At 36.6% G+C, this 23,538-nt stretch overlaps 1 protein-coding gene across 1 annotated transcript in view; it reads right to left on the bottom strand.

The window, feature by feature from the left end:
• LOC149806925 (phosphatidylinositol 3-kinase regulatory subunit alpha-like) overlaps positions 1–23,538 on the bottom strand; it is a 393,140-nt gene that overhangs the window by 244,926 nt on the left and 124,676 nt on the right. The window contains exon 4 of the mRNA XM_089959790.1: positions 7,942–7,998. Within this exon, the coding sequence (XP_089815916.1) occupies positions 7,942–7,998 (57 nt within the window). The remainder of the gene's footprint in view (positions 1–7,941; positions 7,999–23,538) is intronic.

Genomic DNA, 23,538 nt, shown 5'->3' with positions numbered 1-23,538 from the left:
GCTACAGCAGGTCTGGGTCTATTCTGTGTATAATGCAATAGCAGATCTGGGTATATTATGTGTATAATGCAACAGAAAGTCTAGGTCTATTCTGTGATTAATGCAACAGCATATCTGGGTCTATTCTGTATATAATGCAATAGTAGATCTGGGTCTATTCTGTGTATAATGCAACATAAAATATGGGTCTATTCTGTGCATAATGCAACAGCAAATGTAGGTCGATTCTGTGCAAATCTGGATTGATTCTTTGTATAATGCAATATCAGATCTGGGTCTAATATATGTATAATGCAACAGAAGATCTGGGTCTATTCTGTGTATAATGCAACAGCAAATCTGGATCTATTCTATGTATAATGCAACAGCAAATCTGGGTCTATTCTATGTATAAGGCAACATCAAATATGGGTCTATTCTGTGTATAATGCAACAGAAAATCTGGGTCTATTCTGTTTGCTTGAATTAAAGTAGACTGAATAGCACATTATCCATCTGCTAATCAAAATCTATAACATTTTCAATATACGTACTTTAAACACAGCTTAATGTATGGTATTCTAATTTTGTTAAATCCAGCCTCAAGCTGTTGCTAATGTGACCACTACAGCAATTCTATATACCTAATTTTCATATAAATAACAACGTATTCTCCATATTAAGAAATCTGCTGGATATTGTTCCAATACAACAGTTTCTTTGCAGCCTACAATAAATAAAAAAATAAATCACTCAACTTTTTAGGCTTGTAAAGGAAAATTGACTTCAATAAATCATGTGTTTCAATGTACCTTCCCCTATTGTTGAACACAATCATGTGTTGCAGTGTACCTTCCCCTATTGTTGAACACTCATACTTACCCATGCTGTTGTATAGTTTACTCATTTTCATATCAAAAACCCTAATCCATTTTATATGAATGCTTTCTCCTGCAGAATGTAGAACTGTCAATAAGATTCATCCAATTGTGCATACTGCATGCCCATGCATAAAACAGTTATCTTTTTTTATAGATGATGATTACGAAATGACATCACAGTTGGGTAAAGGAAGGGCATTCGGCAATAATGACGGATGAGTATTACATTATTAAAATTAGTTTTACGTCCACACCTGACCCCAACCCACCACAAGATACATTTTAATAGCAGTAATGCATAACCCATCACTCTGGTGAATTTGCCAGTCAGGTGTGTTGGCTAATCAGTTAAAGCTAATCAAAAACAGATAAAAATGGAATGTACTCTCCATACGAGGGAGTGCTCCACTTTACTAGATGTTTCAGTCATATGTTGTGCTGCCACCATGGGTCACTGAGGAAAAATGCATGTGCTCTGTCTGTTGTGCTAAGAGCAGAACTAGGAAGAGAAAGTAATATGTGGTCACCAAAATGCTGCCCCATGATGTCCCCCAAGCAAGAGTAATCTAAATAGTCCCATGAGGCAGTGATGTCATCAAGCCTCATGGGCTTTTTAAGTTTCAATCTACCAGAAGTTTTCCCCAGGGTGTAAAAAAAGAGTTTGTTAAATACTGCTGTAGAGATCATTCCATGAAGAATGTTTAGTTTGTCCTTTCTGCTATTATATTCTTATTCACAGAATGTGGCAAACTCAGAGGGTGATGTTCTATGAGGTGGCCCTGCTGAGGAGGTTCCAAATCTCCAGGCAAAAATAGGAGCATGTGGGCTTCCTTGGTGTCAGAGGTATGCTATGATGGACATGTTGTCAAATAAAACCATAATACATCAACCCCTTACTCTGTCAATGTGCTCCTGCAAAGCTAGAAATACAGCTTTCATTTCTGAATGAGTGCGACAACCAGAATCTGACACGGACACATCAACGAACAGATATGAGTGGAGGCTGGGTGCATCATGGGGATCCCAATCAGGAATCTATTTAGACTGATCCACCATTGAAGGTGGTGATGAAGATCTGGACCTACTGGAGTTAGAGATCAAAGAGAATCTTTGTTTGGATTCCTCTTTGCAAGAAGGAGAGACTATGATGGGTGCATATGAAGATGTCCTAATAAGACCAGGTCTGCAGTGGCATTTCCTAGCAGGGAGAGGTAAAGGTGAGCAGACAATTATGTCTTTGGTTGTATCACCTCTAGAAGCATCAGGATTCATCCTATCTAATTCCATGGGACCTGTACTAAGTTCTGATTTGTGAGTAACTTCATCCCCATGGAAAATAAGTCATGAGATAAAATTATCTCTCACTTCTCCAGGTTTGGTAAAAGACCCAATATAGCTGCTGTAAACTATGGAACAGATCCTAGTGGAGTGACTGAATCAGCATTGTGGATCAGCCAGTTGTTAAAATATCAGAGAATCAGAATTCCCAGTAGTCCAATAGTCAATGCAGGCATAAGGGATCCATTTTCTTGAGGTGGAAGGCCCCATATCCCATCAGACTTCACATGGATAATTAGGATGGGGAAATACCAATCCAATCCTCTTCCCTTGCCTGAACTCTGTGGGCCAACTCCCATTCCTGCATAGGATGTGATGATAGATGGGGGAGATTGGAAACTCAGTCCAATCCCTATCCATATACTGTGAGGACTCCAAACTGTGATGACCAGTGAAAGTGATTAACACACACACAGAGCAATGAAGGTGGAATTGTTTATATGTAATGGAGATACAATCACAACAATCCAGAAGTTAGACTTTTTATCCAATTAATTGTCAGTTGATGGTGTAATGCTTTGTCTTTGTTGGTTTTAATGGTGCTTTAAAAAACACATTATTGACAATATCCTGGCACGAAATTGCAACCAACAGCCTTTGCCCAAGGACACACCTAGGCATGGGACCCAGGCTGATATGGATGGGTATGCAAGTCTGATGCCTCGCGGGTTCCTCTGATCTTAAGACAAAGCTGTAACACATAGGTGGGAAGTCATGCTATCTAATGCCTGTGGCAATTCAAGATGCCGGATCTTCTCTCTGCTCATGGTAACCTTGCGTATGAGATTAACTCTAGCCTGTGGCAATGTTCAGACATCAAACATGGCTTGTAATAATACCGTAGTTTATACATGACTTACGAACTGGGGCTGAGCAAATGTGACATGGTGTTTTGACTGACTCTTGTCATCATTCTATTCCCTGAACCATCTGATAGAGTTATTATGTGGCATTGTGCTGGACCCAATGTCATCATCCAATTTCCTAAACCACCTGACAGAATTATCTTGTGGCAGTGTGATGGCCTTAATGTCATCATTCTATTCGCTGAACCACCTGATAAAGTTATATTGTGGCAGTGTGTTGGCCTCATTGTCATCATTCCATTTGCTGAACCACCTGATAAAGTTATATTGTGGCAGTGTGATGGCCTCATTATCATCATTCTGTTCAATGAACCACCTGATAAAGTTATATTTTGGCAGTGTGATGGCCTCAATGTCATCATTCTATTCAATGAACCACCTGATAAAGTTATATTTTGGCAGTGTGATGGCCTCAATGTCATCATTCTATTCAATGAACCACCTGATAAAGTTATATTGTGGCAGTGTGATGGCCTCATTATCATCATTCTATTCAATGAACCACCTGATAAAGTTATATTGTGGCAGTGTGATGGTCTCATTATCATCATTCTACTCAATGAACTACCTGATAAAGTTATATTGTGGCAGTGTGTTGGCTTCATTGTCATTATTCTATTCACTGAACCACCTGATAAAGTTATATTGTGGCAGTGTGATGGCCTCATTGTCATCATCCAATTTCCTAAATGTTCATGAAGTTTGGCTGTGTGGCTTAGTCACCACACTGTTACAATGAATTGTCCTTCTGTGCCTGCGTTCATGTGTTATATGTTTTTATTCAACACAAAAGCTACATCTTGTGCACATCAGAAGTATTTAAATGGGGGGTGGGGTAATAATAAAAATACAACAATTTAAAATCCAGTTACAATGAATAGCATACTGAGGTAATAGGTCATGGTTTAGGTGTAAAAAGTGAAACTACTTCATTACTAATGGATTCATCTTCAGAGTTACATATATATTGCTAGACTGTACTATACCGTTTGCCTGAAAAACTAACACCAAATACATCATTATTCATTGGCTGAATCATTTTCTGCAGCTGCTGCAACCATGTCAGCTTCAGCTGATGCTTCACTAACCCATATTCCAGACAGTTACTATTGATTCAACCCCCATGGGGATGACAGCAAGTCATTAGGGCAGACAGCCCTTGTTTTCAAAAAATGCAAGAAAGATATAAAATGAGAGTCTGACTTAGCCATATACACTGATATCAAGACCCACTGGTGTAATGAGGCAAAGGCTCACAATTTTATCATTATTATAATGCAAAAGTTGAGTCCATAACTGCACACCATGCTATGTACTGCACCTTGATTTCGTGAAAAATGTTTGAAAATGTATATGTGTCCCAGGGAGTGGGATTTACAAATTGCCACTTGAACATTAAGCAATAATTTTAATTTATGTAAATCAAATATAAGTTTTCTCTTCATAGTATTTGTGCATTTCAATTCTGTAAAAAATTTACATTTTAAAAAAGAAAAACTGATATACAGTAATAATGTGCTTCAGTTTGTTTTCTTAAAACCCACAGTCATACATTCTGATCAATCAATTCAAGTAAAATGATTTTTTAAATTAAGACAAGGATTTCCTTGTGCAAGGAAATTGCACTATTTCTTCTGTTTTGAACGGAATGCTGTAATGCCTTCCAAAATTTAACTGACGCCATGAAGCTGGTAACAAAATATTTAAAAAGCATTCATGCAGTGCAAATTGCATGATGTGGTGACCTGATAAACTCTGTACCTAATCAAACTGAGCAGCTTGAAATGGCCTAAAATGCTGAATGAAAATCACTGACATCTAACTGGTAGTCTGTTTGGAAGTGTTTTTCTCATCTTGTCAAAGATGAGAATGGCTTATGAACATGTGATAAGTCTTCGTCTGTCTATAATATGCATATTAAAAATATGAGCAACATGTCAACACAAAAAATGGCCCCACCCCAACAATGACAGGCCTTCTAAAGATGACAAGACCATCAAGTTTATATGTATATCGATAATGTATCACATTGTAGGCTGTGTATTGTGAATCATATCAATACATGATTGACTTCTATCCTTTCCCCCCTAGTGAGAAGTAAAATATACCATGTCTGGAAAGAAAGCAGGTGGTATGAACAAGTTTTAGAATATATGCCTTGTCCATATTGTAATGGCAGTGGCATTAGAATATATGCCATGTCCAAGGTATAATGGCAATGACATTAGAATATATGCCTTATCCATAGTGTAATGGCAATGGCTTTATAATATATGCCTTGTCTATTGTATAAGGGCAATAGTATTAGAATATATGCCATGTCTATAATGTAATGGCAATGACATTAGAATATATGCCATGTCCATAGTATAATGGCAAAGGCATTATAATATATGCCTTGTCTATAGTGAAATGGCAATGGCATTAGAATATATGCCATGTCCAAGATATAATGACAATGGCATTAGAATATATGCCATGTCTAAGGTATAATGGCAATGGCATTAGAATATATGCCATGTCCAAGATATAATGACAATGGCATTAGAATATATGCCTTGTCTATAGTATAATGGCAATGGCATTAGAATATATGCCATGTTCAAGGTATAATGACAATGGCATTAGAATATATGCCTTGTCCAAAATATAATGGTAATGATATTAGAACATATGCCTTGTGTATAGTGTACTGGCAATGGCATTAGAATATATGCCTTGTCCATAGTGTAATGGCAATGGCATTAGACTATGTCTTGTCTATAGTGTAATGGCAATGACACTGGAATATATGCTTATCGACTGTATAATGGCAATGACGTTGGAATAATTGCACAACATTATGCATGTATGCATGTCCAGACAAGCAGAATCTTATCACCGATGCAACTTCTTCAATATGGGCAAGGGACAATGAGAAAAGTAACTTAGAAAGCTTGGGCTCTGCACAAGTATCATATCATTTAAAAAAAAGAAAAATATTCACCTTTACTTATATTTCAACAATATTGTGAGAAGTTTTTTGTATGATGAATTTTCATGAACATTTTATGAATATAATGATATAGAAATTTCATATACATTTTTAAGAGATATATTGGTGGTGCATCAAAGTACTTGAATTGTTCATGAACCATGTTCAAGACATTTCAGGAATTTTAAAGATATTATAATAATTCACAAAAGTTCATCAGTGTGTTCATGAACTTCAAGTACATGATTCATCAAAATCTTGAAGTGTTTATGAACTTAGTTGAGGAGCTTTCATGAATATTTGTTCATGAACTCAAATGATGAACTGATCATGAACATTTCAAGAACATTCATGAACATTTCATGATTGTTCATGAAGTCATGAATTTGCTTTGTAGGGAGTGCTGGTATCAGCCAGGAAAACAGGGATAATTGGCTGACCAGAAACACATTTATTTTGCCTAACCAGTCTTTACTTACTGGGGATCATGGGAAACCTCTACAGTCTCGCTAATCTGGGATCATTGGGACCCTCTATTGTCTTCTTACTCTTTGATCATGGGGGACCCTCTACTGTCCTGCTAATGTGGGATCATGGGAACACTCAATAGTCCTACTCATCTGGGATCATGGGAACATTCTATAGTCCTACTCATCTGGGATCATGTGGACCCTCTACAGTCCTGCTCATCTGGGATAATGGGGACCCTCTATAGTCATGTTCAGCTGGGATCATGGGGAATCACTTACATGTCACAGGAGTTGACTAATTGAGGTAGAAGCCATGGTGGTTTGGTTGTTACCAGGTGGAACTCCTGCATGTTATAGGAGTTGACTAACTGAGGTTGAATCCATCATGACTCCATGGTTACAGTGCTGAACTCATGACTGTAAAGTTGTATTTTGAATACTACCACAGGATCAACCCAGCTGGTGACACTGTCCATGGACAAGGCACTTTAATCCATCTAAATGACTTACTGGGTGGGATCGATGTTGATGATACAGCAGGTCTTGTGAAGCCACTATAAGGGTAAGTCCCGCAAAAAGGGTCTCAGCTTCCAAGTCTAGTTCTTTATTTTACTGTAAATGGTAAAACTCAAGGAAAGCTATCCAAAACCAACACTGAAAAAGAACCTGTGTTCGCTAACCAGGCATGTTGTATAAAAGTAAAATGTGGTGTGCAACCTGCTTTACTGCATGTAAAAATAGCAGAATTCACAATATAGGTAATGTAAATTACAAGGATCCGTAATGAACGGATAAGACGAATCAAGACGAGTCCATAGACCGCAACTGATGCAAGGACAGGGAAAATTTTATAAAATACCTACCCTATCTAGAAAAATGTACAACCAGATTATAATAACTTTAAAACCCTATGAAGGGGGAAAAACTAAGAACAAAATGCAACACAAATTGTATATCACAAATGTTAATAACTCTTAAGAGACCATAAATTAAAAAAGAAAACAAATTAATAAGAGGTACAATCCAAACATTTATGAAGAATATGCACACAAGAGATGTAGTAAATTTACTTGTTATCCAAACAAGCCATGGCAAATCTTCATTGACATAAACAATGCAGACATTTCAGCCATGGGAGGAATTTGAGGTCCGAGGGGCGATCCTGTGTTCTGGAATCTTCTAGTTCAAATTCCTAATGGGAGAACAAATTCTAGTCATATGTTAGTCTATTTTATACATGGAAAAGTACCAGCTTCGTAATAACATTTATGGTATTACTGATAACAAAAACACTAAAACATTCTTTTGTTGGATTCCATTGTTATGTAAAGATCAATTTGACAAGAAACCATGATAAAAGCATTCATGTCATAACATGGGGAAGAAAACACCTGTATATTGATCCCAAAGCAAAACGTTTTTTTTTTACTTACAGTGGAAACACAAAATTGGCTTCAGGAAGCAGGAGTCCACAAAGCAGTGACCCACAACTGGAAAATAAATAAATGGACAGTATTAACATATAGGGAAGGAAAACTTGTCCTTTTGCTTTTTACACATACATCTATGGACAGACACACAGACAGACACACACATATGCCTTGTCACCAAAACGGTGTGGATTCTAATCCTATCATTAGATCAGCCCAAATAGCTACCATGGTCACATTTCTGTGGCACTTTAATCCAACAGTATCAGCTATACATTGTGTTACTCATGTAAAGCATAATAACTAAATCAAACACATACATTTAATGCAAAATGCAAGTTAACTATAGAAAATGCACATTGAGACTTTGAGCTTTTGGATCTTTTGTGAATGCTACATTTTACAATGACATACAGCAAACTCTAATACAACTCCTTTATGAATATAAATTGAGCAAAATAAATCATTTTGAAACATAAAACTGATAATACACAGTGGATGTGGGCAAAACCATTATATTTTCAAAGACAAGTATGATATCTTTTGCACCGATCATTTTCTCACCACTATGGAATTATTTTTCTGATATTATCTTCATTCAGGTCAAATCCATTTCTGTATCTCCTCTGGTGACTTGCTTTATGAGTATTTTTTGTATGACACCAATGGCAGATATCTGTATCACACATTAGCCTCATTATCCCAAACATGAGTCCCTCAATGGGACTGATGATTTACTGGGCGAAACAAACTTCCAGGAATTCAATAGAAGACCAATTCTTAATTTTAACTGTTGAGTGTTGAAACAATCTCTGATTTTCTACAGTAATAACAAGATTCTATATCTAGCTACTGTCTTGGACATGCTGGATGTCAGACTGGCTCCTTTTTATTCAGGCTATCCCAACACCAAAGTCTCCATCTAGATGCTGTCTTGGACATGCTGGATGTCAGACTGGCTCCTTTTTATTCATGCTATCCCAACAGCACAAGAAGTCTCCATCTAGCTGCTGTCTTGGATGTGCTGGATGTCAGACTGGCTCCTTTTTATTCAGATTATCCCAACACCATAAGAAGTCTCTTGTTAAAAAAACCTCATTTCCATATTACCATCCAATCTGGGGGTTTAGTGATAGCAAGATTTTTAAGACACCTATCACGGCAGCCATACTGGAGGTATGACTGGTGGTATTTTCATTTAGGATCAACTAGGTATTATAAGCAGTCTACTGGTGAAAACCCCATGTTCATATAGACATCCATTTGGTAGAAGTAAAATAACAATATTTTCAAATTTCAGTCAGTTTGCATCATTTTCATTCATTACCAGCTAGACAACACAAAAACTGTTCTGATGAAATTCCCAATTTTTTTAAAATTGACTTTTCATTTAAACAGGGAAGAGACATTTGACATCAGATCAATTCCATTATGAGTTAAAGTCAACAAGGCATTATAAGAAGTCTTTTGATTTGACTTTCCATCTTAGACAATTAACAATAACATGATTTTCAAGCTGGCTGCCACAGAGACCATACTGGATATCAGATCCACACATATTCCATTTAAGATCAACTAGAATTCATAAATAAGAATTCTGATGAAAACACCACTCCGAAAGGTCTTACCATTTAGGAGGAATAGCAATAAGATTTTCTAGATGTCTGCCATACTGTATTTTAGATCAGCACCATTTTCATTTAGACATATATAAGAAGTATTTTGGTGAAAACCCCAAGCTGATATGACCATCCATCAGGGAGAAGATTGATATGATGATTGCAATGCAGGCTGTACTTAAGGTCATACAGGCACTCTTTTCCTTTAAGACCAACCAGATATCTGAAGCACTACGGTGAAATTTTCACCGACATATCAATAGGACAAAAAAAATTTTCAGTAGTAATAAAAAGATTTTCAAAATGGCCACTGTTAAAGTAACATTAGATGTATGATCTAAGCACTATTTTCATTTAGGATAAACTAAACACCATAGGAAGTCTCCTGGTTAACTCCCCATGTTAACATGACTTTCTGTTGAGGAAGAGTAGCAAAAACATGATTTTTAAGATGACTGGTAGCCATACTGGATTTCTGATTTGCACCATTTTGTTAAGGCCCAACTAGGTTTCAAATGAAGTCTTTTAGCAAAAACCCATTCTGATATATCATATCATACATTCATTTAGGATCAACTAGACACTGTGATGAATGTGTGGTTCAAATTTCATGGCAGTCCTCCAGGCAGTTCTGGAGCATTAGTGATATAAAAAAAACTTTGTGCTAATGGATGGATGGACAGATGACCTTGGACAACAGACAAATGGCCATATGATAAGCTCTTCTGGTATATCATGTCTTACAACTGAAACTAACAGAAACAAATCCAAGTTTCTTCTTACACAAAACAACATGATTTATAAATAGCATAGATTAATAAAAGTGTTTCAAAACACACAAAAAACCTGCCAGCAGAAACAGGATTTTACAAGTTGGTATTTTCTCTATTTGTGAAATATGCATGTCTTGAAAAAGTTAAATTCAAGCCTGAGATATCTCACAGAAACATTAGGACTAAAACTGCTTAACAAATTGGAGAGAAGCATTCTGTAAAAACAAGGTTTTCTTTTTTACAGAACTAAAAGCTCTTGAAATGATGGTATCAAATTTTGCCAAGTATGTTGCCATACAATGAATAGGGATTTTCACAGAGACACTGGGGATGAGAGCAGGAATCTCCCAGCAAGTCACATTTATCATTATGAATTTTATAAGCCACTTGCAACCTTCGTTAACTGTACCTGAAGTTGTACTTGTTTTATCTCAAAATCCCCAATGGGGACAACATAAAATCAATAGAGAATTTTAAGATGTTCAGAACAACTCAGCTCAGAAAAAACTCTGGCTGAAAATGCATACAGATGGTAAAAGAAACGTGCCAAATGCAACATTAAGGAAGAAAATAAAAATAGCCAATCCTATTGCATTTGATGAGGTCACTCTGGATGTTTTAAGTCCAAATTTAGAAATGTAAAATAACACATGGAAATTAACAGACCAGCAATGCAGAGGTATCACACTGATCTAATACATAATTTATGACTATGGCTTGGGCTGAATCACTTAATCTAAATTGCAATTATAGACAGCTACCGTATTTATCAAACTAGGATTAACATTTGCCCAGATCTGCTCTCACATACTGTATTGGAAAATCTGTGCCTACTCAGTCACTCTATTTACAATGTAAAACAAACAGCTGGAATCTGATCTGCCAGTGTAAATTTTTACTATGACAGATCTTCATCTGTGCTACTTGCAGATGGATGAGCATACACAGATGCATCTCTCTCTCTCTCTCTCTCTCATGTACCAATGATCAAATTATTTTTAGTCGAAAAAAAAAAAGTGTGGCCAGACCAGGACTCATACCACTCAGACATTATTAATTCTACATAGATTGTAGTGCAGTACAATGACTACCCAAGTCAAGGCACAATTTGTTACACTTTTACAAATTGTTTTTATGGCAAACCCCCAGTATCTCCAACAGCCATTATCCTACATAACAGATGAAATCTTGAACAAGTATGACCAGTCTACATGCCAAGTATGACCAGTCTACATACCAAAACCATCTTTCACTTCAAGAAGCAAGTATTACCTCTATATTATCTTCACTTGCCAACAGTTTTCATGGAAAATATGGAGAATGTATTGTATTGCTAAGCATGAAGGCACAAATATGTAATGTCCCAAAATTCCTCGTAGACCATGAAGGACAGGTCTGGGGGTGTGGAGGGTAAAAGGGGGTAGATTTTATACAAAAACAGAAGGCTTGCAAATATAATGTATGATTTTCACCAACTGGATTGATTTTTCAGCACTTTGTTTCAAAAATTATCAAGAATCCAGTACTGTGCATTCTAGTATGGACTCTGAAGTGTAGTCTTGTTTGTTGTAGTTATATTCCTGTTGTGATGTCAAATTTTGCCCCACACCCTCTTTTTTTGGCAAAGTATGGAGTCCACATAATATTCAAGGTTTCATCTATTTATTAATCACAATTTCTTTTCCACTCCTAAAATTACACACAATTTGAAATACCCAAGATAGCCAATTAACTTAGTGAACATCCTCCATACCACTTTTAGGGTACAAGCTTCAAGGTCAAGGATCCATATTTTCACATTTTCCTTTCTACAGCACAATTCCATAACTAAGACAGAGATAATTAAAACCTGGATGAAAGTTTTGTACATATTAATATACTGGTAAAAAAAAATTGTTTAGGCTATTTTTTCTGAAGTCTTTTCTGATACATTGACATGAAACTTGGTATTTGGCACAATTTAAACTGTACAATGACACTGGCATGAAATTTGATTTAAAACTTGTAAAATGACACTGACATGAAAATTGGTAAATATTTTATAAAATTATACTAACAAAACCTTTTACATATTCTGCAAAATGACTCGGGGGGGGGGGGGGGGGGGGCCAAGTGGCCTAGTGGTCTAAAGCACTCACTGTTCCTGATCACTGCCACCTCACCTCTGCGTGGGTTCGATTCTCAGTCTCAGCTAACGTGGGTGCATGAGCAAGCCTGCCAGTAGCTTCTCACGGGTTGGTGGTTCTTCCCGGAGTTTTCTGGGGCTCTTCCTCCACCAGTTATACTGGCTGCCATGTATAGCCTATCTTGTGCTTAAAAATGGTGTTAAACCCTACAACAACTACAATTACAACAACACAATTACTCGTAGTTGTGCATATAAAAAAGTTACCAGACTTGATGCAGTTCAAGTTCTCTATGTGCACGATGAGAAATATTTGCCAACATTTTTATAAAACATTTTGCTCTTAGAGGCTGGTGGGTATGAGAATGCTAAGTATTAACCCACTAATTTGTGTCATCTTCCAGCATTGGTCACAACCAGAAAATGCCCTTATCTGACCATAACTTAGGTTTTAAGTCAAAAGTCTTCAACACTGGGGGACAGGGTACAACCTATAGTTCATACAGTACATGTGGTGCATTTCAAAATAAATGTGCAGAGTATGTATATATTTGCTTGCATTTCCAATTGCAAACAACACAGAGCGGTGTTTTATCTACCCATGCATCATGCGTCATATACGCAGACTCTTCCAATCTGATGCACAAAAATAATCGCCAGTACATAAATTGACGCACCCTAATGTTATGTTTTGCTGTTTAATAAAAAAACAAAGATTCGGTCAAAAAATAGTTGCTGGTACATAAACTGATGCACCACAATAATAAGTTTTACTGATTAACACAAAATTAAGGTTTGGTCTAACTACTTTACTGGCTAGATTACAACTCTCCCAAACTGGGAAAACATGTGCACATCAGTTTCTTACACTAATGTTATCATAATACATAGGATTTCCACTGAGTGTGGAGCCTGCATGGAGCTGACCTTACGTGACCTGTAACTGTCGCATCACTTGTAGCAACAGGATGTTAGAACCGTATAATCACCATACCCAAGAAAAAGGCCAAAACAAAACCACGTGATTTTTAAGTGATTCTCGTGAGAAACTGTTATTTATGGAATGAAGCCATAGCATTCGACTGAAAATGGCATCCAAGGCAAAAAAATTAAAATAGATCTCAGACAAACAAAATTATCTTTTGTACCACGTTTATGACCAACCAATGATAATAGTACTGTTATTGAACCAGTGGCGCCTTCATCATCGAAAGATGAGGTAATGGTTACTCATAAGATAAAAAACGTATTCTGTGCAGCAATGGCTGAAAACACAGCTGGCTATGTTTTCAAAAAATTTTTAGTCAGGTGAAGAATTTGACATTGAAGACGCGTGTATGTTTTGCCATATATGTATAGAGGCTAAAAAAAAAAACTCCATTACCAAATGTGCAAAAAACAAAAACTTTCAGAACAGTACACTGGCAAGACATGCTGGGTTGCCAGAACACAAACTGCTGACTGAAGGTCCACAACACCAGGCAGATTTGAATGCAGGGTTACAAAAACATTCTTCCAAATAAGACATAGCAGTGAAAGTGCTACTTAAGTGTGTACACTGGCTGAGTGTATAAGACATCCCTTTTTTTAAAAACACAAATCTCTTCTTAATTTAATACACGACTTAGCGGCTGAAGAAATTGATGGTACTGGTACTTTGAAGAATTCTGTCAATCAGTAAGACTCGGCTACTACCCGTTCATAGTTACTGGAGAACCTATCAAATGTTGTTGAGGATAGTCTTGTATGTGACGTGCAAAACTTGTCATTTGTGACAGCAATGGCAGATGAAAGCACTGACATAGCCAACAATAAACGCCTTGTCACACAAGCTCAGATTATTTCTGATGACATGAAACCATCAATATGATTTTTAACAGATACAGAATGTTCAGATGCTTCTGGCAAGGGAATCGCCTTATTGGCTTTAGTCACATTATATAACTAATATTTTCGTTGTGTATTTAAACAATATAATTATTTTTTTAAAAACGACTGAAAACTGATCATTGGCTTGAATAAGACTCATAGGTTTGGATTTTGACTCACTTATTTTTGCCCTGATGAGTCAAATGACTTACATGAAACCATCTGTCGATAAAACACTGCGGACCCTGATCTTCCTTTGCGTGTCAGAGGGTCATGGCCTGTGTTGCTGGTTCTTACAGATAACTCCTAACAAAATATGTAGACCCTGACTGGCTGGTATATTATGCAATCAAAGATTTGGGTCTATATGGATTGCATTTTTGGACATGAATTATAATCAAGTATATAGGGTACTTGTATAAAGAATGGAATGTGATATTCAATTTGCCCCAGCTCTAAAATTGGACCTGCCCAAAGATGTATAAAAAAGGCAATGACTAGTAATGCTATGTGGATCTATTCATGAAGATCTAACACATAATTCACTGCATGTCTGGCTAACATTATCTAAATTGAAATTAGACATGCCATTTATAAAGCTGGCAATAGCTCCAGACATGGTGACATAATCAGTTGTGTCCCTTTTTGTGCTGCTAGCTAACACTAAGCCTGGAAACTATACTGTCAGACCTGTTAAGCATGACAAGATGTTTAAGACATCTCCACATGGACCAAAATAGCATACCCATTAAAACAACACAAGAGATGTTCAAGAAATGTCCATGTGGGCCAAAGGAGAGTACCCATTAAACACACATAATATATTCAAGACATATCCACATGGGCCAAAAGGGAGTACCGTATATACTCATGTATAAGCCAAATAATTTAGGAAAAATTAAAGGCCTGGAAGAAGGAGGTTGGCTTATCCGTGGGCCAGTGTCTAAACTTGACAGTTTTTAAGTCTTTTTGTTGACTACTGTAAAGGCTGTAAATCTTGGGACATGAAAAAATAATTTTATGCTGTGTCCTAAGATACATGTATCTAAAAAAAAAATTTTTATGATCTGACACTTAATGAATTGTTATCAAGTACTATGATTGATTTTGTTATTATTTTGCATGTGCACATTTTCTGATTTCTCCAGCACGAAATTAAATAAAGGTAAATACAGATTTCAAAATTTGTGAACCAGTTGAATTTACCTGGGAGACCAGGCTGAACTCAACAGTACTTAAACAGTGCAAAGCATGCATAGTATCACGGGGCCCCGAGTGGCCGAGTGGTCTAAAGCGCTCTCCGTTATGGATCACTGCCATCTCACCTCTGTCTGTGCCGGTTCGAGTCTCGGATTCAGCCAATGTGGGTATATGAGAAAGCTTCTTGTGGGTCGGTGGTTCTTTTTGGGTCTTCCCGAGTTCTTCCTCCACCAATAATAGCTGTTTCATTTACACTGAATCACATGCTCATGAGTTACTCATTTTCAATGATATAAGTGATCGTACAAACTGAGGTAATATTTATGAAAAGGTAGGCATGTTTATTTGTACAAGGCACATAACCAGCATAACTTACATGTTCATGAAGAGTGGTAATAATAACGGCTAAAATTCTCATTATATATCAACTAAGATCATCATCAGTCTATGTTAGTTTTGTGTTTTGGCTGAACAACAGCAAACTTTCCACACAATTTAAAGCATAAGGTTTCGGTGTCTCCTTTGTTGATAGTTGCTGCATTTGTCTTTCATTTTCCAATAACGAACAGGCCAGTTAATCATTAAAAGCCTGAAATTTGCTTGTGTTAAGAGGGAATTTTGACCAGCAACAATATCAGTGCATTGGTGTGTAATTACCTAAATTCTGGAGGTCTTTCGTGGCATTTTTAAAGCCTTGTTTTCACTAAATATTGATCCATCTTCCAAGTTTAATATGGGTGAAATTCGCAAAGGACACGTGGTTTCTCCCAGTGATGCGCCTTATTTTCCCCCAGGACATACCCTATTTTCATATTTTGGTCAGCTGTGGCCATACTGCACAATAGCTAAAGGTTAGTCTTAAATAAACAAACAAGAAAGACAGTGCAACCAATTAAAACTTAATCCTTATCGGTGCAACTATTTTGTGAAAACGACTGGCTGTCAGTCATGATTCAAAGAAACCATGTTCTACACTACCGTTTGTTAAGCAAGCACCAACAATTGAGAAATAAAGGATTACCAATTGTGTTGAAGCAAAGGTACATAAACAGGCAGCCTCACGGTAAGAACATGCCTTCCATGGATTGCATACGATATATCTATTTATGTAGGACTTTTCTCTTTTAGGAGAAATTAAAATCGAAGACATAATGTAACAATCGGGACTTGTTTTGCAAAACTCAGGAGATATTATGAAATCGAGAGGTAAGCGTGGAGTGACCCCAAAATTCAGGAGCTTTTTTTCTCTCCCAGTGTGAGAGTTGACAGGTATGTATGTGTAAGGTCGCTTACATCAAAGCAAACTACAACTCAGCTTTAACGGTATTAGGATAATTTTCAAAGGATTATTTCTGAAACTTCATTATTGTATTTAGGAGATATCATTAAAATTTAGTGCAGTGGTGCCCATGATTCGACTCTTAGGGATGTACTTCATTCAGCGGAATGTACTTCATTCAGCATGTGTTTTCAAACCTACAATGTACATGCAGTGGCGCCACTATGTAAATACTTTCAGTAGCCTAATTGCATGCGCTGAATTAAATCATACTGTTATTTGTTGTGTTGTCATACTGGGATCAAATTTTAATGAGCTAGGTATTTACAATTTCAAGGGAAAATAAAAACTTAATTACTGGTGCACTGATATAAAATGTCCAATGCAATGATGCATAAACAAACAATAATCAAGTCAAAAGAGAGAGGTAGTGTTACAGCAACTCATGATTGCTCAATTCTTGTCATCGTTCAATCAAATTATTCACAAATCTAAAATAGGCAGAACCAATAATAAAACAGAAAATTAAATAAATTACTTTTCAAACAAGTTTGTACCATTTCTTTTTAATAATCATACATGCCATGTCCGAGATAAGTATACATGTACTCTTTGTTAAAATACGTTTACCTAAATAAATGCATATATGCGGCTTATACGCAGGTCATGCAATTTTTGGTGTTTATACCTGTTCAATGGGGGGGGGGTCAGCTTATATGCAAACGGGCTTATATATGAGTATATACGATATCTATTAAACAACACAAGAGATGTTCAAGACATGTCCATATGGGCCAAAAGGGAGTATCCATTATTTAAAATAAGACATGTTCAAGACATGTTCACATGGGCAAAAAGAGAGTACCCTTTAAACAACACGAGATGCTCAAGGCAAGTCCACATGGGCCAAAAAGTAGTATCCATTATTTAAAATAAGACATGTTCAAGACATGTCCACATGGGCCAAAAGAAAGTACCCATTAAACAACACGAGATGCTCTAGACATGTCCATATGGGCCAAAGGAGAGCACTTATTAAACAAGATGACATTTCCACATGGGTGAAAAGTGAGTACCTATCATTGAAAATAAGATATGTTCAAGACCTATTAAACAACACACAAAGTGTTCAAAACATGTCCACATGATCCAAAGGCGAGTAAATAAAACCATAGGTGTTCAAGACATGTCCACCCTTTTGTTCATCAGTAACCCTGGTCTGAGTTTCTTGCAAAACATCCATGTGCAATGGGATGCTGGTTTTCAGTTTTGCAGTGCATTATCTGCCATTATGGAAAAGAACTGATCTGTGCACTGAAAATTTGCTGCAATATAATGGAAACTGTCAGTGTAATCAGAGTCTGATTTTCTTTAACAGGAATCTTGAAATGTGAGGAAACACCCTGAATTCATAGAAAAAATATAAAACTTCATTATTAGCTAAAACCATCCACTGACCATCACTTTGGACTTGTGTACTGTCCAGTCTCATGACCGATGATTTATCGCATAAAGTCCCTTGTGGTACAAAAGGTTAAATGAAAATGGGTTAAAATGCTCAACAACTCAGTCAACTTTGTACATATCTGTTGAGAAAAATGAGGCAGTATACAAGAGGCCAAAGTGGGATTGGATTCACTCACCTAGCACTCATCTGCCTAGCAGACAAATGCAATAGTTAGTCAGGAAATCTGATTCAACAGGATTCTTTTTGTTGAAATTTCATCGAATACTTTTGACTGCATGTTGTGAAAACTGCTTTGAGATTCCTCTAATTTTTGTATTTCAACCCATATTTGATGTCAGATTAACATTCTTTCCACACTGTCATTATACTTTACATATCGTGCATGCAGTTTAATATTTTTTATATGACAACCTGTTAATATATCACTTCATATGATTCTGACCAGTCCAAATAAGCCCATGAAATTATGCAAATTCTCATTATTGATTGTGACAAAGGGAATTTTCCTGACCCTGCCTTCTGAAACTTTTTTTAAAACTATTGTTATCAACATGTTGGCAGCCACTTTTCTAACTGACTGCCCATGGGGCATTGAGAAAAAAATGTTAAGTCTCTCTGAATATGGCCTAAAATTAAAGTGGTTTAAATATTAACTTATAGGGGTAAATAAACATGTCTCTGTTTAGAAAATAATATGATAAATCCAATCACAGCATTTTTTACACGGTAAAATAGCTCCAACAAGCTAGTGTTTCTTATTATGTGATGCAATGCCAACTCTAAAAAAAATATGTCTATTTGTACTGTACTGTTCCAAATAAAATAATGCAAATACCCAATCAAAAATACATCACAGTAATCTGTAATTTATGCATCCAGTAATCATACCCTCACATGAATATCCAACAAGTGGAATGCTTAGTAGTGGAATTTTTACAAACTTTAAGAAGAAGCATTTTGTAAACATTCACATAGAAATCGATGGATATGGCTTGACTAAAAAAAGTCAATGTGTGTGTGTGTGTGTGTGTGTGTGTGTGATTTGGATTTTAATGTAGCTTTAACAATTTGTTAAATAATATTGCCACGATATCTGCAGTGTGGCAGTTTATAGTCATGTCTAGCACTGGGGCATCATGCTGCAGACATGTAGCATGATGTCCCACCCAGTCGCATTATCCTGACTCCTGAGGCCGACCAGTCCTAACAATAACCTCTTAATGCTGAGCACCTAGCGAGGCAGCCGTTAGTATGTAACTGCCTGCATCAAGTCAATATGACATCATACAGGCTCTCTGTGTCAAATGTTCCATTGATTTTGGAAGGACAACTGTTCTTTTTGAATTATAATTTTTACAACCAAAAAAAATCTGCCTAAAATGTTACTGGTTACAAATTTTTTCTAATTTTATTAACAACAACCATACCTAATGGTTGATAAGCATTTTTTTTTTATCAGACCTGCAAGATTTTCAAGCCATGATGCTTTCTGTCACATGCAATTGATAGGTTCTGAAGAATAAGTGGTTTCAAGATTATTTGAAAGTTCCCACTTTACCAAGATTCTTTGTGTCAAATTTGGTCAAATTCTGCTGAGTGACTGTTGAGACCTAATTTCAATGTTTTATATATTTCGTAATCGCAGCTCCATATTTCATGGTGGATCAAAATCCTTTGTAAATCTCTTAAGGGTCTTCAAGCCAGGATGAAATTAAGCACTTGAAAGTCCATTGAGCCAGGATGCTGTAACCTGTCAAGTTAGTCAAGGTCTGTTAATTGTTAGAAGCAGGGTGTTTCTATTTTTAGTAATGATGGCCATAGTGGCAAAATTTATTAAACTTGGAAAATTCACCATGTCATTATGACTTCTGTTCTTTTTTGTCAAATCCTATTCAGCAGCTTCGGATGAAGTTATGTGTGATTGTGTGTGTGATCTGAATTTTTAAGGTAGCTTTAACAATTTTTCAGTGATATTGCTAAAAGGTCTGCACTGTGGCAGTTTATAGTGATGTCTAGTTCTGGGGCATCATGCTGCAGACTATGTAGCATGATGTCCCACCCCATCACAGTATTCTGACACCAGGCTGACCAGTCCCAACACTAACCTCTTAATGCTGAGTGCCTAGTGAGGTGGTTGTTAGTACCACTTCACAAGTCTTTGGTATGCCTCAGCTGGGATTCAAACCAGCAACCTACCAGATACAAGGTGGACACTAACCACTAGGCCAAAGGAGTGGCATAAAGTTATGTGAAGTTTTCTATTTTTAGCAGCAGAAACCATATCTGATGGCATACCAGCATCAGTTTTAAAGAAAGCCCTATATGCCAAGTTGCTTTGTGTCAAAATTGGTCAAATTTTGTAGAGTATTTCTATAAAATCATTCCAAGGTTATATAATTTCAGTAATAGTGGCCATATTTGTATCTGTTTAATTTGGTACAATTCTGTTCTGCAGTTTCTGAAGAGTTACCTAAAGGTCTTTCTAGTTTTAGTCTCATGGGTCAAATTTGATCAAAGACCGACATCATCTGCAAAAATTTTATACATGTCTATACCAGGATGCTTTCTACCAAGATTGTTTAATTTTTTTGTTTGTTTTACTAATGTGCCAAATGTGATGGCATCTTTTCAACAAATTTCAAAGATTTTCAAGCCATGATGTAATCAAATTCTGTTCAGTAGTTTTGGAAAAGAATGTTTTTCCAAGTTTTGCAATGGTGGCTATAATAATAATAATAATAATAATAATAATGCTTTATTTATAGAGGGTGACTCATTAGTCAAGGACTATTCTCCCTTGAGGCCCTCTTAAATGGATGGCAGACTGGTATCATTTGTATACACTTAATGGGTCTTCATCCTAGGGTTCTTTCTTTTTTGGTCAAATTATAATCAGCAGCTTTAGAGATGTCTTTAAAGATTCTTCCATATATAGTAAGAATGACTTTTCTATTATCTATATTTGAAACAAAATGTACCAAGTCCATTGAAAGAATTGCCAGTCAAATTTAGTTAAAAGCACCATTAATATTCTTATATCATGCAAAATGTCTCTGAGTGTTGTCCCCTAATTTTGATGGATTGAACAAGGCAAGCAAGAACACTTGCAAAGAAAAAGACAGATGATGTATGGATGGATCAGCAGCTTTCAAATATAAAATGAACTGGAAAAAGAGCAGGCTTGTTGATCAGCATGGATGAATCAGCAGTTAGAGAATAATAAACAGGCAGAAATGTAAACTATTGAACAAAATCACAACAATATAGTGAGGAATGTTAAAGTCTGGCTAAGAGGACACAAAACCTATATAGGTCAGGCTGGTTTGCATTTCACTAGCCTACAAAAGTCCAGTCAGGCTGAAAGTATCCTCACAGAGAACAGGACACTAAACTTGCATAGATCAGGCTGGTTTGCATTCTACTATCCTACAAAACTCCAGTCAGGCTGAAAGTATCCTCACAGAGAACAGGACACTCATCCTATATAGGTCAGGCTGGTTTGCCTTCTACTATCCTACAAAACTCTAGTCTGGCTGAAAGTATTCTCACAGAGAACAGGACACTAAACTTGCATAGGTCAGGCCGGTTTGCCTTCTACTATCCTACAAAACTCCGGTCTGGTTGAAAGTATCCTCACAGAGAACAGGACACTAAACTTGCATAGGTCAGGCTGGTTTGCATTCTACTATCCTACAAAACTCCAGTCTGGCTGAAAGTATCCTCACAGAGAACAGGACACTAAACTTGCATAGGTCAGGCTGGTTTGCATTCTACTATCAAACACAAATTCCAGTGTATGACTAGCAACAGTCCCCTTACAGAGGGGAGGACACTGAAATCCTATAGGTCGCTGCTCTGTCCTTCAAAACTCCTGCATGACTACCAGTAAGAACAATCCTCTCAAAAAAGACAGGACCCACTCAAGTCCTATAGGTCAGGCCTGGTTTGCACTGCTCTATTCTTTAAAATTTCAGTGTGACTAACAATAGTCATCTCAGACCCTCACAGAGGACAGAACACATTGATGTCATATAAATTAGGCCTAGTTTTCAATGAACATTTCTTAAAACTCCAGTGTGACTAACAACAGTCCCATCAATGAGGAGAGAACACAATGAAGTTCAATATGTCTGGTTTGCATTGCACTTTTCTTCAATCTCTAGTGTGTCTAACAGTCCATGACACAGAAAACACACGTTTAATCTGAAAACGATGTCTTGATGAAATTAAACATCATTTATAATAATTAAATCATTCATCTACTTTCATATTTGAACTTTCCAATACAATCTAAATGTACTGTATAACACATTTATAAATTTGAATTATGACATGGAATGCAATAAATCTGGCACGGGTTAAACTTTGTTGAAAAGTGAATGTCATTTCCAAACAATTAAAATCTGGTATGACAAATAACAAAAATGACAAGGACCAGTTTGGCATCAAGAGTATGTACACAGCTGACTATCTGGTGCAAAAGTAAGGGCACCATATGTCAAGATTTTTGGCACTTTATCTGGTTTACGCTGGCTGCCATACCAATAAAACATAATCACTAAGAATAAATGTTCTGGTGGAGATTTATAATAACATCTTTTCAACAATGCATATTAAACTGAGGAACTAAAAACACATTCCAAGTATGTTCTTAAGTTCTGTGAGAAACTCTATGCTACGCAAGCTGCATTCAAGTTTTTAAGTTTCAATATACCATCAGTGCAGTCCCAGATTTAAAAAGGCACAACACAACAAAATCATTTTAGTAACAATTGCTGTACATTGCACAAAATGACCCATAAATCTTGAAGTTTTAAGTTGTACATGCAGCTTCTAAAACTGTCACACTCTTCATCAATACATTATAACTGTATTATTAGTATGGACACCAATAAAGATGTGTAAGAAAAATTAACAGAGCTATATACAAAAATGAAAGAATTTTAAATGTGCATTTCACTTCTCAAAATGGGGCCCCAAGTGGCAGGCACTCACCATTACAGATCACTGACATCCTCTGTCTGTGTGGGTACAAGTCTCAGGTTAGCTAATGTGGGTATGTGAGTGCGATGGTGCAAAATCTTTCAGACTAATTTCCATACAAAAATCAGGCTGTCTGAAGTACAAATTTCAGAGTACATTCTTTTGTTGTCAGCATGACATGTACCCATTGGCTAGACTCGCAATAAATTGTTGACTGCGAGGGATAGAATCTGATCTGCATCGGGCATGAATTGAGTTTTAATCAGGAGCCACATGGCTAATGG

This window comes from Sinohyriopsis cumingii, chromosome 1 (genome assembly GCF_028554795.1).
Source record: "Sinohyriopsis cumingii isolate HCF-2022 chromosome 1, ASM2855479v2, whole genome shotgun sequence".
In the NCBI taxonomy this organism is placed as follows: domain Eukaryota; kingdom Metazoa; phylum Mollusca; class Bivalvia; order Unionida; family Unionidae; genus Sinohyriopsis; species Sinohyriopsis cumingii.
The sequence above is the reverse complement of the archived record's forward strand: the minus strand, read 5'-3'. Positions and strand labels throughout refer to the sequence as shown.